Here is a 12942-nt window from a genome sequence, read left to right as displayed (position 1 = left end):
AATTCACTAACTAGTTTTTCTTTTCCTCTCCTACTGCCACTAATAGCTTACTTTTTTAGGTTACTTTTCTTTTTTCCATCTTCTAATAATATATGATAAACAACGGACGCTGAAAGAACCACAGGTAAATTTTAAAATGTTTCGACTCCACCAATCGCAACTCACAGATGGTAGGCGCCAGAGTATGGGGGGCTCAAGCCCGTTTGTTTCCACCAGTATTTTTTTTCTATACACACTCAGTGTTTCAATTATCTAACTGTTGTTTGAACTGCATAGCTATTGTATAACAAGATGTATAGAAATAAAAATAACAAACATTTTGTATTAGTTACATCGTATGTATTTGAACAAAAATCCATGCCGATCGTTTTGCTGGCTTACCGGTCACCTTCGTCAGAGGAGTATTAAAATTTGTTGATCTGACTTAAATTTGTGTCAAGATTAAGATGTAATCAAAACTGGTTTAGTGGCTACAGCGCCTTTGTTGCATGTATTATCAGGTTCGATTCTTGGTAGAAGAGCACTAAAATTGAATGGATTCCACGTTAAAACTGTAGGTCCACGTCTCATATAGCCTGGTGCTGAAAAGGGACGTAAAACTCCAATTGCTAATTAATCAAGCAAACAAAAAGATTAGGCTACAACGAGCGCCCGAACTTTTCCCTGAACATTTATTTCGTTACTTTTCTGAGAAATGTAGGCTTTCATATTATACAGTTTTGTTAATGAAGCATACCGACAAACTGTAAGATGGTAGATTTTTCACATCGATGTAAGAAAAAATCACAAGAATCTGTAGAGAAAAGTGTATAATTTCTAAGCTAGGGTCGTTCAAGAGTGCAGAAAAACTACATTGCAACAAACGTTATATACAACCACAGAGAAATTAACTTGTTATTTTCTCTGTAATACAACACAAGAAACCATGAAGTGACGATCCATTTCAGCGTAACGGAAGTTACACATACGCGATCCAAGAATCCAATTTCAGCAATATGCAATATGTGCACAAGGGATTTCCCACAGGGCATAATTCCAAAACGTACCCAACAGAATTTTTAGATATGCTCTGAAATAAAGCTGAGTCCAAAGTAGTGAAAGATAAGTCTTGACAACAGTGAATATGTAATGAATCGGCAGGAAATCGGAAGTGTTAGGGACTATTAGATCCACGGTTCCTCCAGTTCGGAATAATGTGTGCTGGGATATGTTTTACGATATATTTCACTCTTTTTATCGCGTATATATGTGAAAAAATACACCGTAGTTCTCAAAGCAAGCTACAAGCCATGAAGGATTACGGCCGATCAGATGTCGTACCTTCAACCGAGTGATGTATGGTCAGCGCATTGGCTTTCAAACACCATTATTTCTAGTTTTCTGGAGCTCCTATATTAGCTCAAGAGGCTAGGTGCAAAACGAAAATGTTTTCTGCTCTCGGGGAAATAGAACCAGGAATCATGCACACCGAAGTCGCCCGAGCTAACAATTCCACTAAGCAGGAGTTCAGTATCATTAAACAAAGAAAGAAAAAAACTTGCACGTACACTCTTTTTTACTACAGTAGATTTCTGATAACCCGGCACGTTCGGGACTTAGTCAATAACAGATAACCGAAAATGACGGATTATCGCGCAAGTTCCCCACGTGACCGCTAAACACTGTCGTAGACTGAATACAACTATATGACATTTGACAGTAAATATTGTTTACCAGGGACAAAACGATAATCATTTCAACTCAAATACAACCAAAACATAATTTTAATTCTACATTTTAAAGAGTATAAACTGATAAAGAATTACTGTGCTCTTGTAGGCCTATAATAAATTGAATAAGGAAAAAAAAACTCCACCAAGCCGATTTTGGACCATCGGGAATCCCGAATTGTCGGATGCCGGACTAACGAAAGTTTTCTGTACTCTCTTTTCGCACCCGCAGATGATAAATTTTGATGCATATGAAACGAGGAAGAGGTCGAAAAGATTAAGAATACACTATATAACTAATTTGATGAAATCTTATGTAGACTTAAAGATAGAGCCTCTGGGAGGCATGTTTTTTTAAGGCATTACTGTACAGTAATTGTTATGTGTGATAAATCCAAGAATATAACATCGTGACATCGGGGATCACAAACTGAACGTAAGATATGTACGCAGAATCTATTTTCGATGCAACTATACTACTGGAGGGGAGAAAGAGGTTGATCTGGGTATGAATCAATGAACTTATATACCGTATGTGTAGTATGGGTCGAACGGACAACATAGAGCTTTGGTTTCGCATTCGAGAGGTCGTGGGTTCGAATCTCGCTGCCGACCATCCTGACTGGAGTTTCACTCAGCCCTACCAGGCAAATGCCTGGATATTACCGACTTAACAGGCCCTGGCCGATACCTTCCTAAATCCTTTCCATTGTTGTTGTTGCTGTTGTTGTTGTTAGACATCCAGTATAAAATGGCTTCTGAGCTGTATCTGGTGATTATTAAATAAATAAATAAATGTACTAGGAATAGTAGGAGAGAAAAAAACAATACTGGGTATAACAAAAAAGGAGAAACTTCTTAGAGCTCCTTCGTAGCTAAGCGTTTAGCGTACGCGCCTTTGGCGTGGGAGACCCGGGTTTGATTCCCGGCGGGAGCTCAGGTGGTTCGGATTCCCCGTTAATCAGTAGATCCACGTCTCATATAACCTTGCTGCTGAACGGGACGTTAAACTCAAAATCAACTCAAGAAACTTCTTAGAACATTGTCTAAAATAAACTATCCTGAGGAACATGTTAGAAGGAAAAAGAGGGAGGGAGAAAAAGAAATTACAACTAATGGATAATATTAAAAGAAGCACCGGTAATTGTATGTCAAGACAAAGAAAAAGGTCCTTAGTACATACAAGCTTCACAATTTGCTTTAAATGACTACTAATGACGGCACAATAATTATCATGATTGTAATAATAATCGCGATGATACTGAATAGTGTAGTAGGCCTATGAACTAAAATGTATTCAACAAAGAGTGTTACTCAACATATTTTAAATTAACATGTCTCACAAGTACCTTAACGAATTGACATGTGTTATACGAAATACAGGGTGGCCCAAAAGTAGGTATACATTCCCGTATTGATCGGCTCATGGCATTTTATATCATTTACTTACTGTTATTCACACAGGTATTGACTTAGTTTCTCCCTTAACTGTTCTTAATTTATTTTCACTTATACTTTAAGCTCGAAACAAACCAAAGCAAATAAATTTATTACCTTATTAAATTAAAATGTCATACTTGATCGATGCTGGTCTGTATACCTAGTACACTTACTTTTGGGCCACTCTGTATTTTCAATTCCTTAATTTATTAAGGGTTTGGTTTATGAAAACGCTTTCATATATTCAACTCATTGTCTGTCCGTGTTTCCGTTCGGGACCAAATAAATAAATAAATAAATAAATAAATAAATAAATAAAAATAAAAATAAAAATAAAAAATGTACTTGATGGATCATCATGAATTTTGGCCAGGAAGCAGTGGGTCAAAAGTTACAAATTGATGGAGGTGATCCATCTCCTAGAAGTGATAGGAATCAACCATTTCTTGTTTTAATGTTTATCACTATAGAGCTAAAACGGTAATGGCGAGAAGAAGTTTCCTAAAATGGGTTAACCATTCCTTACTAAAATTGGAAGTGATACAAGTTCACTACAGCTTCCGGTTTCAATATTGATCTACATAGAGCAAAGACGATAAGTGATAGTAAAAGGTGCTTTTTTCTTTTCTTTTTTTTTTTTTTTTTTTTTGTCAAATCGATTTAGGATATAACTCAACATTAAAACTAGATGTGGCAGAAATGAATCATTTGCGATTTTAACTTGATCACTATGCATTTTATTTAAAGTTTAACGTCTCCGACCGCTATAAAATGAAAACAGTAATAGATGGCGAGGAGGAACTTTTTCTTTGCAACCAGTTACGCATCCCAACAATACATTGCATATCCTCTAATTCTCTTTACTCAAGCCGGAAGTGATAGAAATCTATAGAACTTCCGGTTTCATTCTTGAAGAATTCTCACGCCATGAAAACCAAACTCCTTCACGTGGTGTCACGTGACACTGCTACTTTTTTAATTTTAATTAGGCCTAATATGTCACTGGCTTAAATAATGTATTTATTTTTTTAGTCTGTTTTGCATACAATTGAAATTATTTCTGAGTACGCATCCATTGTACTAAAATGTTCAATAAGTCATGCAATCCGTAGCAATACGTAATAAGTAGGGCTCGAAAATTGAAGATCTAAAAATTGCCTAAAAAGGACCTATAAAAAGACCTAAAAATATATAAAAAGGGACCTAAAAACTGAAAAAAAAAACCCGTAAAAATAACACCCAATTTAATTAGAATTACTTATTTAATGAATATAATGCTCAAGAAATACAAGCTTCTGGTAGGTTATCGATCTGTCCTTCCACAAACTGAAGTACAAACTCACTCTCACACCTCTTGCTGGAGGCGTAAGCCTCCTCATCTGACTTGTGATTATTGCAGATCTGGTCTTATCAGTCCAGTTGTTCAAGAATGTCTTATCTATTGAATTATCTTTACTAAAGAAAAGATGTTTAAGAGGTGGTGGTGATTCGAGTTAATGGCCAGTAAATTTATTGACGAAAGATAAAGTGCAATAATAATAATAATAATAATAATAATAATAATAATAATAATAATAATAATAATAATAATAATAATAATAATAATAATAATAATAATAATAATAAAAGACGTTAAGATCCATGAAAAGCTTAAAAAAGACCAATAAACCAAAAAAAGCCGAAAAATGAAAGAGAGAGAGAGAGAGAGAGACAAGATCCATTATTTTCTGGCCTACAATGACCCAAAATGAACATACATTATGTTAAGCCTCGTCTTCGGGCATTTGCAAAAACAGAATTTTTCCTCAACTTCCGGGTCCTAGTAATGTCATGCAACGAAAAGTAACTTATTAGATGTTACGATTGCATATATATTTACATGAGCTTGGCATTCTATATATTGTGTATGAAATGTGCCCCCTGCAATCGTAACATCGCATATCGAGGTATCAGCAGGGGCGGATCCAGGGGTGGGGGCGATTGCCCCACTCAGAAGAAGAAACTTTCTTATTTATATATATATATATATATATATATATATATATATATATATATATATATATATATATATATATATATATATATATATATATATATAATGAAACCCATCCCAAAGTTTGGAGCTCTTAAAAGTAGCAGTATGACAACCCACCGCCCTCCCCAGAAGTCGGTCCTGGATCCGCCCCTGGGCATCAGCTATTTCAAGTCCGCTGCTGTCGAGCTTCCTCGTGGGTAAGTGGTTAGCGTACTGTACATGCCTTTGGAGTGGGAGACCCGGCTTCGATTTCAGGTAGGAGATCTTGTGGTTCGGATCCCACGTTAAGTTGTAGGTCCACGTCTCATATAGCCTCGCTGCTGAAAAGGACGCTAAACATCAAATCAAATCAAAATCCGGTGGTTATTTGACCCATTCTCAATGTGACTTCCTCAAAGCCGCCTCTGTATACTATTAACATTATACTGTAAGAGTTATAGTATAATAACATCTCATGAAATAAATGAGTGGTCTACTAAATTTTCCGGAGGTTTAAGCGAGGAGTCTGGCAAAAAAAAAAAAAAAAAAAAAAAAAGTAAACCCTAAGCTGCTCTCCCTAACTAAATTCCATTGCAGATCGAGCAGACTCGGATTAGCCTTTACTGAGTAGGCTAGAGGCTAGGTGGCATATTTGACACCTAATTTCCCCTCCTTATATATTACAGAATAAATTAATTTACTCTACTACAGAATTTCCGTATGAGTGTTTTTGTTGCACGTATTGTAATGTGTTCTTCCATTTACGAGTGATCCTGTCGTATAAACGGGTATTGAACGATGAGAGTTAGTGTAGCCGCGACTGAATGCTGAATTCATTTCTGACAACACTATGGTTATTATAATTTACAACAAAATACAACAAATTTTCTTCATTTCTTACAATAAGATGGATAACAAGACCACCACCACCCTCAAATTCGGCAATTAGAAATATATTTGAAATTAAATTATATTTTGGGGAAGAGGGGGGCCGTTCCGGGAAGTATAGCCTTTGGCACCATAGTGGGAAATTGTTTTAGTTTACTCCATATATTGTAATTATTATACGGAAAAAAGTGGTACATTTTAAATTATCGTCTATACGAAAGGGCAAACAACTTACTTGCATAACTGTGATAGAAATCATCATTATAACCTCGGAGCATTCGATGGAGGGCTTCGTCGTGATGGCCTGGTTCACCTTCGGCGACCGCCACCGAAGAAGAGTTATTGTTAGGTGATGAAGCATCATTGTCTTCCGGTAATGCTCTCTTTCTCTGTGTTTTCTCCTCATCTGGAGGCTCTGTTATATCGTCAAGACCCGGAGCTTCGTTGTCAACCTCCTCTACAACAGTCCCATTGTAATCATCAATCCCCTCTGGATAAGAATTAATTTCAGGTTCCAGTTCCTCAGGGCGAGGAGGAGAATGGAAATTCATACCCACAGATCTTGTAGAGCTATCATAATCAACAAATGCACCATAAAGGACAATAAGTATAACTTGTAGCAAAAGCGCGCCTTTCATAAATTTGCGTCGCTCCCGTAAAGTTACGCGACGTACCCGACGCGCATCTCCGTCATCAAATTCGGCTTTCTCTCGGCGCCGACGAATATGAACAAGACTGTAACGTACTCGTCGCGTTTTCTCTTCGGTACTTTTGGCTTTCTTTTCACCCATTTTTAAATTTTTGAGAAAAGAAAACAAAAATCACTCGCTGTCACACTTTTTTCCACAATATTTTTCACCACTCACTCAGAAATGCATTCACTACCAAAATCCTCGTCGCACTTTACACAGCACACATCATCGCTGAAAATAACGTAAAAAAACACTGCTGGTACCCGCACTGCAAGTTTGAAAACGTATTGTAACAAATGTCGTATCTCGAAAAAACACAAAACTAACACCGTTATCCGGTTCTCAAAGCTCAACACTGTTTTGTTTGGGCTGTCACTTCGAAGGTCGCTGAACGGATGATTTTCCTTTTGCACATTGGAAGTGAACTGCCACTTTACGCGGTCTGCACACAAAACTTGTTTCTATTTTGTAGGCGTGGTTTTATCCTCCCTCGGAAACCCTTCTGGGGAAGCGCCTCCCTCTCAACCCCTAAACAACCCACGCTTTCTGTTCAACCACTGGCCCCCGGCAACGCGCGTTGCTTCTCTGTCACGCTTCAGAACATATTGCTACAGTGTTGCCAAGTTCAAAGGACGCAACGAGCACAACCCGGGAACAGGTAAAAAGGCACGCTAATCCACAAAACCTGTCTTGAGAAATGCAGGTAAAACAAAAGATTTTTACTTCCTCCCGAAGTGACAACGGTATCAGGAAATGAAAAGTATTGTACTGAGATTAAAGACATAAATTTTCACATGTCATCAGATAGCTGCGAAACAGAACTATAGAAAACTTTGATTATCAACTTTAAAAAAAAAAGTAAAAAGCAAGAAAGTGTACAATCGATCGCTTCCCAAACTTTCGCTCTATGCGAGCAGGTTCGTTTTGTCCTCAACAATAATCAACTTTTAGCTCATACATAAATAAATACGAAATGTCTGCGGCAGTTATTATATCAAAGATGTAGTCAATCATACCATAACACATTGGCAATCTAAAGTTATTTTTATAACACAAAACATGTTACAAGAAAACTAATATTCAAATAATATCCACAACCACTATGGGTGGGAATTTTTTTTAAAAAGCATTCTTATTTATTTATTTGCTTATTTACATGAACACACTTGAACAAATACTTCAGCATCAGGGTTGTACGTCAGTTGAACCTGTCAGTTGCGGAGTTCGTTCTGATTGTCGATAGGAGTGAATATTACAAGAATGTGATTGTCTGATTCACTCTTTTAAATAAAGAGAATAAAAACTATCATAATTAGGGATGGCCAAAATTTTCCGGAATCGGAAATTTCACTTTTCAAATTTCGGAAAAATCCGGTTTTTGAAAAAATTCCGAAATCTGGAATTTTTCTGGCATCGGAAATTTTCCGAAATACTAAATTTTTCGAAATTCCAGAATTTTCCGAATTCCGGAAAGTAAAAATTCCATCCCTTATCATAGTAGCTACGTTCACAAGATATACAATTAGGTTCAGTTGGTACAGACAGTTGAATTGTCTGCTTCTAATACTATTTATAGCAATAATAATAAATGAAATTTGTAGTTGTAGGTCATTCGCGTTTTCTCTCCCTTTATTATTTCCTTTAGGTTCAGGGAGGTTGAAATAATTGATGGAATAATTATGTGGGAGAAAACGGGAGAACCCCAAGAAAACCAATGGACACGGTGTTGTCCACCTCAAAGTCGAGTGGTCCGGATCGAATCACGGACCCTGCGCATCAGAGGTGAGCACTTCTACCACTCAATCACCATGTCTCCCGTCTACCCCTTAAAAATTGGGAATATATTTTATCCTATCTTTCAAATGTCGCTTCATTAAATCAAGATCCTAAGATCAATGAAGGAGGCCGTTTCATTGGAAATTTGAGAGATACACAGTAAGGCTCGTTGAAAAGAGACCTTTCAGAAGGTGAATAAATAAGATGGGGGCTAACATACAGAAAGATCTAAGAGAGTTGAGTTTTATAACAATTGTGACTGATTGAGTTGGCACACGATTGAATGTATTATTGGTATTCTTTTCCTTTCGTAGCGATGAATCTTGTAGCTGTTTAAGCCATGCAGTTATGGTCATTATGTTGCATTTCAGCTGAAATTTGAATTACATGAAAATGTGATTCTTTCATAAAAGTGCCTGAATAAGTACATAATATTTGAATAAAGTTCTCTAAATGAAGGGAAATAATAATAAAGTCTACAAATTACATGAACAATGATAAAAAGAATACAAGCGTTATTATTGACAGCAAGAATAATAATAATAATAATAATAATAATAATAATAATAATAATAATAATAATAATAATAATAATAATAATAATAATAATAATAATAATAATAAATATCCCAAGAAATATAATGAAAACACATTGATTCAGTGTAAGTGCTGTGGCCTCGCTAGCCTAGCCGTTAACACTCTTGCCTTTGGTGCGAGTTGTTCCGGCTTCGACTTCCAGTGGGGACACTCGGTCGAAAAATGTAGGAACATTTTCAGCCCAGCCATCCTGAGGTTTCCTTGGGTTTTCCTCATTCACATCAGGCAAATACTGGGATACCACCTCACATAATGGTCCCAAGTCGCTTCCTTCCTTTCCCATTCCTTTCTTTCTCTTCAATCCCCGGGCAGTGTGATCGCCGAGGACCGTCATCCCTCGACCGGCTCACATGCTGAAAGCCCTGAAATCTAATTTCTAATCTTAATCAGTGTAGAGTGCTGCCTTCTGGTGCGCGGAATCCGAGATTCGATCCAAGCCATAGAAAATATGAGTTTGTGGTGGACAATATGTACCCGTTTCCTGAGGGATTTTCTACTTCTTATAACTTCATTTCATGGACGTTAAATTAAAAAATTCAATCCTAAAAAATATATTATTCGGTCAGACAGAATGCAGTTTTTTTTTGTTTTTTTTTTAAGTAGATTACTAATTCTGATTGTTCGATAACTTCTAAAATTAGTAGCTTTACTGTGTAAATGAAACACGTGTGCTTCCGTTGGTTAAATTTATCTAATGAAAAACTATAGGCCGACTAACTGAGCTTAAATAAAAGTTACCGACAACCAATTTCAATTCATTACCTAGAATAGCCGCAACCCGCTTGGCATCAATGATATGTGGGTAGCACACCATGAAGGGATTTTCTACAATTGTAGACTGAACATAGGGTAAAATCCGTGCCAAGTGCCCAAAATGGAAAAGTTCGGTTTAATGTAAAAATGTAGTCTATGTGTCAGCACTACTCAGTGAAAAACTGTCTATCTAGTATTCACTGTGGAAGTAGTTCAAATAATCCCCAGAAGAACGCACGTGCCTATATGTCCCATCAGTTCTGAAGTAACATCTGGGTTGTTTACTCAACCCGTATTTTCTTTTTGGCACTTAGCACGGATTTTATATTTAGTCTAACTAACTAAACTAACTCTATGGTCTATGGAACCCGGAGGTTCAGTGCCGCGTTCACAAAAGCTCTCCACTGACTTCTATCCTTAGCTAATTGCATCCAGTTTCTACTTTGTATTCCTATCTCTGCGAGATCCATCTTAATATTGTCTTCCCATCTGCGCCTAGGTCTTCCTAATGGTCGTTTTCCTATGGGTCTACCAGTCAAGACTTTGAAAGCGTTTCTACTTTCTTCCATTCTAGCAACATGACCTGCCCACCTAAGCCTCCTAGACTTGACGACCCTAACAATGTTGCGTAAACCGTATAAACTATGTAGTTCCTCGTTATGAAGTTTCCGCCATTCCCCATTCTCGTTCCTCTTGGGTTCGAATATTCTTCTCAGGATCCTGTTCTCAAATACTTTCAGTCTATGTTCTTCCCTCAGAGTAAGCGACCATGTTTCACAACCATACAGAACAACAGGCATGATTATCGTTTTATATATTTTAAGCTTCAAATTCCTCGACAGAATTCGCGACGACAAGAGATTTTGAACCGAATAGTAACACGAATTCCCTGCTTTTAGTCGACATTTAATTTCTTCGTGAATATGATTTTCGTCTGTTAATATTGATCCTAAATATTTGAAAGTATCCACTTTATCAAAAGCATTATTTAATATTTTAACGCCTCCACAATTTGCCGTATTACGGTCCCGACGCACTTCCATGTATTTAATTTTCTCTGCATTTACTTCTAAACCCATGTCCCTGCAAGCGTTTAATACGATCTCTGCATTTATTTCTACTGTTCTCCTATCATCCGCTATTAAATTTACATCATCAGCATATGCCATAACCTGGTGAATGCCGTTCAACTCTAGGCCCTGGTTGCTATCTTTGATTTTCCTTATGGCATATTCCAGCACAAAGTTAAATAATAATGGCGACAACGCATCTCCTTGTTTCAGGGCATTTTCGACGTGGAAGCTCATGGACAAAAATTTTCCTACCCGGACTTTACTTTGGGATTCACTTAAACATATCTTAATTAATCTAATTAGCTTTCTCGGTATTCCAAGTTCTGTAAGAACGTTGTATAATGTTTCTCTCCTAACCGAGTCGTAAGCCTTTCTAAAATCAATAAATAGTTGATGTACCGGGGTATTGTATTCCCACTTCTTTTCGAGTATTTGGCGAATGGTGAATATTTGGTCGATAGTTGATCGATTTCGTCTAAATCCGCACTGATAATCTCCAATAATTTCATCTGCGTATGGGGTCAATCTTGCTAACAGAATATTTGAAAGGATTTTATAGGATGTTGACAGAATGCCTCGATAATTATTACAGTCAGTTTTGTCGCCTTTCTTGTGAATTGGAACAATGATTGATTCTTTCCACTCTTGTGGCAATTCTTCCTTGTTCCAGATAAGGAGAATGAGTTTGTGTATCTTGTTCCACAATTTTTCGCCTCCAGCTAAAATTAACTCAGCCGGAATTTCATCTACAGCCGGAGATTTAGTCTACAATTCTGAAAAGTAATAATTTCCATTAAAGTACGAAAATTTCCTACACCGAAAACTTCAAATATAGTTGGTAACTAATGATCATAATTGTGGTATCAAGTCAGCTATTCTTGAATTGTGTTCCGAGAACTCCCTGAGAGCTTGGCCAATGAGATCCTCAAACATTTTCAGTTCCTAAATATTTATATATGATTTTCTAATAATGTCCAATGATTATAATTATTCTAATAATATTTTGAATTAATGAATATAATATAATTATAATGTTTATGGTTATAATTTCTAGAATTTTACTTGAGAATAACTTGGTGAGAATATTTCTGGTTACATTTTCCCTTACAATTCGTGTAATGATAGCAGTTATAATTTTTTTCCTCTTCACACTCTATCCCTTTTTATTAGTAATCAGTGAATCGTGTCTTCGATAAGTAAGGATTCTACGAAACATGTCTTTGATTGTTTGATGTACGCAAGTTTATGAAAAGGTTAAGACAACAAAAATTACTGTGTCAGTTTAAAGTTTAATGGAGTGTGTGTGTGGGGGGGTGGGGGTAAACTTAACCTGGATAGGAGCACTACCAGATTACAGGAATAATATTTTTTTAAAAAGTTTCCATAGTTCGTAGATTCAGAGTAAAGGAACGGTTATAATCCAGGACAGAGTCCAATGGTATGCTTATGGTTCTTCAGCGTAAGATTTTGGGTTTCATGAGTTTTAGAGTTAAAAGCATCGCAGAGATCTAAGTAACTGTAATGTCACGGGTCATGGTATGTTGTGGGTCAGTAACAGTTTTTGTTCGAGTCACTCAAGTCTGGGTGTTACTTCTTAGACTCAATCTTTCCCGGACAAGGTCAGTGACCCAGACAAACCGGGAAGATATTGAAACTACAGCACCACAGCATTATTGCAAAAAACTATAATTGGATTAATGATATCTTTTACTGGAGCTCGAATATTCATTTCTTCAATCCTCGATGTGACATTCATAATCAAGACATTTAATCTACACTGATCAGTCATGACATTATGACCACAACCTAATATCTGGTATGTTCACATTTGGCTCGCAGGACAACATTAATGCTGTTAGGTATGGAACTAATGAGACCCTGATAGCATCTCATCTGCACACACAAATCACTTAATTCCTCTAAATTCCGCGGCAGGGGTCGATGAGCTAGGATCTGATGTTCAATGACTTCCCAAAATCCTTAAATTAGGTTAAGATCGG

At 36.8% G+C, this 12942-nt stretch overlaps 1 protein-coding gene across 1 annotated transcript in view; it reads right to left on the bottom strand.

Moving 5' to 3' along the window:
- The window catches only part of Rh50 (Rhesus blood group-associated glycoprotein Rh50), a 114875-nt gene extending 107571 nt beyond the window's left edge, over window positions 1-7304 (bottom strand). Inside the window, exon 1 of the mRNA XM_081771730.1 lies at window positions 6287-7304. Coding sequence (XP_081627856.1) covers window positions 6287-6842 — 556 coding nt within the window. The 5' untranslated portion in view covers window positions 6843-7304. The remainder of the gene's footprint in view (window positions 1-6286) is intronic.
- Between the last annotated feature and the right edge of the window lie 5638 nt (window positions 7305-12942).

The sequence above is a fragment of the Thermobia domestica genome, chromosome 9, assembly GCF_964235325.1.
Source record: "Thermobia domestica chromosome 9, izTheDome1.hap1.1, whole genome shotgun sequence".
NCBI classification, from domain to species: domain Eukaryota; kingdom Metazoa; phylum Arthropoda; class Insecta; order Zygentoma; family Lepismatidae; genus Thermobia; species Thermobia domestica.
This window is presented reverse-complemented; position numbering and strand designations above follow the sequence as displayed.